The sequence below is a fragment of the Nematolebias whitei genome, chromosome 10, assembly GCF_014905685.2.
Source record: "Nematolebias whitei isolate Nwh7 chromosome 10, NemWhi1, whole genome shotgun sequence".
In the NCBI taxonomy this organism is placed as follows: Eukaryota; Metazoa; Chordata; class Actinopteri; order Cyprinodontiformes; family Rivulidae; genus Nematolebias; species Nematolebias whitei.
Genome location: NC_056507.1, coordinates 12,219,245 through 12,224,477, shown reverse-complemented (window position 1 = coordinate 12,224,477; position 5,233 = coordinate 12,219,245). Strand labels below are relative to the sequence as shown.

The following is a 5,233-nucleotide window of genomic DNA, read 5'->3' as shown; positions in this document are numbered from 1 at the left end:
TTAATATTTGTAGTGTGAATCGGACGTTTCGTGTCTACAAGCATTAGTTATTTGGACAATAAAAACATTGGTGCCACATTCAAAGTGAAGTTGTTTTGTCACAAAAATGCAATTTTTTTCAGTGTTTTCAAAGAATAGAGGAGGGAAAAAAACTATTAGTGTAATTCATTTTTAGATAATACAATCTAAATGTCAACAACAATGAAAAGTCATAAAATTTCAGAATTAAAAGGCAAGCTTTTCAAATGTCCTTGACAAAAGTTTTAACAAAACAAAAAACTTGCATTTCTTGAAGGAATGCAAATCAGTAGCCACTAGTTTTTAAACATCTTGTGCTGTGAAGGTAAATGCAACTTGCAAAATGTGTTACAGTACAGAAAAGGTGCTAAGGATGAATCTCAGCTACTTTCATGCCTAACTTAATTCAGTATCTGTAAAATTGGCCAAGTTATTATAGCCATTTCTGTGTTTAGCGAGATCAGTAAGCTGTGGCATTTAATTGGACTCCAAACCAAAACCTAAACCTCAAATCTGGAAACGTAAAAAGATGAATTTATTTTCTTGCTGAACTAACTAACTTGAGTATTTTGCTATAAAGCAAGTTGTTCTGTTTCTTCATACATTGGGCCGACAGACGTCGACTTCATAACATTCTACCTGATAGTTGAAGTCACTACTTTCTCTCAAAGCTTCGATGTTGAGGAGGCACTTCCACACACTTCCTCTCAGGCTGGGAGGAATGCCCATTCGAATGAAACGCTCAATCTGAAAAATAAAAATTACGTTCACGCAACAACGTAAACTTTTTTCCCTTTTTGAAAAAGATTTTACAAAACTCACCTGGCTCTTGCAGATGAAACTGTCTCCATTCCAGTAGCTGAGCAGCTCACAAAGCTCTTTAACTCTGACTGCGCTCAGCTGGGGGTAACTAACAACAAAACAAGGTTATGATTCATCAACCTTGGGATTAGGTCACTTTCTGCTGCAGAAACAGTGATTAATGTTGAATAAAAGTAAGAATGACTTCAACTGATCATCTGAAATCTTGTTTATAGAAGCAATAAAGAATTTATTTTTGCTGTTTTATTGTCATTTTACATAAATCACCAATAAAACAGCTAACGTGTGGAAAAACCTGACTTCCCATTATTACTTCACCAGAAAAGCTTAATTTGAGTGTAAACATTGTAATTTACATAATTAGCAATGAGCTCAATTAAGTGTTTTTGTGTGTTTATTCAAACAAAACAAGGTGTAAGTACAAAAGGAGGTATACTGTATTTGAAACAACAAATAATATAAATAACTTCATATAATTAACTTCATGAATTAGTTATTTTCCACTAGTTCACTGTTAATTGCCTTGAACCTGTCCCGCACCTGTAATCGTGACATCGGTGATGAAGTTTCCGGTCCTTTTTTTTAGTTAAAGCAAAGCCGAATTCGTCAAAATGTAAACTTTCACTGCGTCTTTTAAAGGTTGAGCTTCTTCTGCCGACGGTACTGCTGCTTCTCCTTCCCATCTTTAAAAAATGTACAGATTTTCTTCTGCGTTTCTAAAACAAAATAAAATCACTGCTGCGTTTGTGAACGGCTGTCAGTCAGACCAACGGTTGCCCTAGCACCGCCCCTTTTTACGTCATCGTAACTTTAAAAATGGGCGGGATAAACCGAAGATTTTTTTTTTTCCACTTAACCTTTAGTGAAAAATTTAGTTACAAACACAATAAAAAAACAAGGTAAAATATTTAACTTATTTATTTTAAGGTAAAATATTCAAAACTTTGGTCTCCCATCAATCATTTTGCTTAAGCCACAAAACTGTATCACCATATTCTGTCAACAATACTATACATTAAACATTATACATTATAAGACTGTGTACAATAATGATTATTTTATGTTTTTACTAAGCTTGTGAGTTATGAGATTGAGTCAATTAAGAGCCCACGGGAAGTTTTCTTCTCGTTAATTGGTCTTTGCTGCCCTCTTGTGGACAATAAACAGCGGCTGTACTGATTTTAAAGCCAGGAGTACCTCAGTGTAATCTGACAGGATTTTTATTTTTATTTTTATGTAAATCCTTACCATACTGTCGCATCTGGTTTTTGTTTTTTCTTTTGTCAATAAATAAATAAAAACACTGCCACTTAAAAATAATTCGTGGAAATGGAAATAAACAAACTTAAAGGGGTTTTGTCACCCTCTTGTGGCCATTTTGCACTTTGACTTTCAAAATAAAAGTAACTTTTTTTATAATTGAGCTCAACATGAACTATAACTTAACATTTTGTTCATATACATTTTAGAATGGGTAGGTTATATTATGCAGTTTCAGATCTGCATTTAACAAATGTTAAATAAAAGAAAACCATATAGTCCTTTTTTTGCTGTTTAGGAAAAAAAAAGGTCATTAGTTAAAAACATGCAAATTACAATTGCTTATTCTAAATCAGGGGTGCCCAAACTTTTTCCCTGAGAGGGCCAAATTTAAAATCTCAGAGGGCTGTGGGCCAAATGCAATAATATATGTATCATCCAACCAACCTCCCTCAAAAGTACAAGCTGTCTGAGCTCCTGGCTCTGTCAAAGGAAAATGTTATTCAGTGGCAGGAAGCTGCCGAGGGAAGGTAGGAAGTCTGTCAAAATAAAACACAAGAATATAAATTACCAAACTCATTTTAAAAATACACAAATTAGCCACTCTACTGTGTGATCTGTGTAGTGCCATTACAGTAGTCAGGCCAACTAACATTAAATTCAATGGATGGAATCAATGAGTGTAAACACATTGATTATTCAAAGGAAATTTTAATATAGTAATGATGCCAGCTTGGTGGGCCAACTCAAACGGCTTGAACTTTGGCCCGCGGGCCCCACTTTGGGCACCACTGTTCTTGAATATTTTGAAGGTAAAGTACACATGGATCCTAATATTACAAAGTAATACAAAAGCATGATCAGTCTGTTCAAAAAGGCAGATTCTGAAAATGCACCAAAATATTTTAATGTTTTAATACAAACTTAAAAGCCTTTACAAGGAATGAAATATATTTTTTTTTTTTTTTCAATTATTGTTGTTAATGCTGTAGTCACTGAGAATCCATTGCCAGCAAAGGATTCTTGAAGAAAAACAATTTAAATGTTATTTTCTCTCATTGTTTATTATGCATTCTTATTTTCATTAGATTTTTGTTATTCATATTGTCATTATGCATGTTTTATGATACAGCATCATGAAAGTTGTAGACATCAGTATATTACTCTGCAACAGATTTATCAGTGATGCGTGTCTCCACTTTGTAAACTGTCTGGTAGCCGTCGTCCCACGCATACAGCTCTTTGTCTCCGGGGTGATAATGGATGCTGCTGTGGCTGGTGTAGCGCTTTGGGAAGAACATCACTGGACTCTCATTGCTGTCAGGAAAGAAAAGAGCAATTGGCTTTTAGAAAATAGTTTAGTAAAGAAATGTATTTCCATAAAACAAGTCAAACAGTTGTGGAAAGATGGTGCATGATTGGTCTCTGTGATCCTGTAAATGCGAACCTGTGGATGGTGTCATGGATGTCGTACAGACACTGGATGGTGGAGCGTCCTCCAAAGCGTGTGTTGTAAACCACATAAAGGGTCCCACACATCAGGAAGGCTCCTTCAGCATCCCTGCTTCTGCACTGGGTATCCCAGGTATACTCCACAGCCAACGTTTCTAATAACAACAAACAGAAAAATATGAATATGTGCCAGATTGTATTTCCTAGTTCAAGTTCAAGAATCTTTATAATCCCTGAGAGGCAATTTGTTTCACAGTCAGTAGGCGCACAAAACATCCATACTAGACAAGACATTGAGACAGTAAAATAACAGTACAAAAATCATCACTGTTCGTTGAGAAGCGTGATCGCTACAGGGTTGAATGAGTTTTTCAGTCTGTTCGTTCTACATCTGGGCAGCAGATACCTGCATCCAGATGGACGGAACCTGAACTCACCATGGAGTGGATGATCAGGATCTGCCAGAATCAGCCTGGCCTTGTTCACTGACTTCGCCTTGTGTAGGTCAGTGAGGTTCTGTAGGGCTATGCAAACTAAAACTATGTCTTCAAGTTTGACTAAGGTTCTTAAATAACGTGCTGCAGTTTTTTTGTGGATTTATAAAGTTTTGATGTGTATTTTGATATTAATAATAATAATAAAATAAATAAGGATTGTTATCTCTACCTTTATCCAGTTTGGTAATGACCAGGTTGCCTCCGTACTCAGGGTCAGCATGAATAACCCAGAGGCCGAGCTCATCAACAGCCATGTCCAGGTAGGTGTTGGGATTCAGACTGTAGACGGGAAGACGACCTGCTCCTGGAAGCAGAGTGCTATCCACTACAGTACCGTTCAGTAGATCCACCTTGTTGAGAGGAGGAAACGGTTGGAGTCAGAAATATTTCAAGCCATTTCAAAAGATCATTTGTCTAGGTGTTGCCTCAAAAGATTCATAAATATTGGCTTGGTTTTATTTTCTGAAGGCTATTTGCCACGGACTCCAGAACACACAAAAAGTGTCTTGAAAAAAAAAGTTGCTTCAGTGGATGAACATTGTTTCTTTTGGCTCTGTGGTCTCACTGACCTCAACTAACAGAGAATGAGAGGAAACAGTTCAGAACCCACTCCCTGATGACGAAGCTCCTGCAAAGACTCTGAACAGCTGCTCTGCACTTCAACAAAACTCTGCTTGAATATCAGCCGTATTTGGTAAATTGTGCAGTTGGTTGCAACTCTACAGAACAAACTGTTTCACTCCACCATGGTTTAAATGGATTAAAAACAATTCATAAGAAGAGACATGTCTTATTAGCGTGTAGCAGGTTTTAGCTTCTTTATCTCACTCACAAACCTTCAATATTTGGTTGGGTGTATCTGCTTTGTGGTAATATAGGAATCCGTTATAGACCACGTGACCTGTGCCGTGCCAGGAAAAAGGCAGCTGCAGCACCTTGGCTGGAAGAGAAGAAGTCTTTGCAAAGTTCTCAAGAGATGAAAACTCCAGAACGGTGTTGTTACGAAGCCCACTGAGCAGGTACACCTGAAACACGGTCAGACCAAAGGAGTTAACTAAAAACAGGTAGCCTACTTTAACAGCAAATATTCACAGTATTAAAGCATAAAAACAGCTATATATATATATATATATATATATAGTATATAGTATATAGTATATATATATATAGTATATAGTATATAT

At 36.4% G+C, this 5,233-nt stretch overlaps 1 protein-coding gene across 1 annotated transcript in view; it reads right to left on the bottom strand.

The window, feature by feature from the left end:
* Positions 1-3,260: 3,260 nt before the first annotated feature.
* olfml1 (olfactomedin-like 1) overlaps positions 3,261-5,233 on the bottom strand; it is an 11,562-nt gene continuing 9,589 nt past the window's right edge. The window contains exons 5-8 of the mRNA XM_037682640.1: positions 4,886-5,074; positions 4,219-4,399; positions 3,548-3,707; positions 3,261-3,417 (exon numbers count right to left, since the gene is read on the bottom strand). Of these exons, the coding sequence (XP_037538568.1) occupies positions 3,261-3,417; positions 3,548-3,707; positions 4,219-4,399; positions 4,886-5,074 (687 nt within the window). The remainder of the gene's footprint in view (positions 3,418-3,547; positions 3,708-4,218; positions 4,400-4,885; positions 5,075-5,233) is intronic.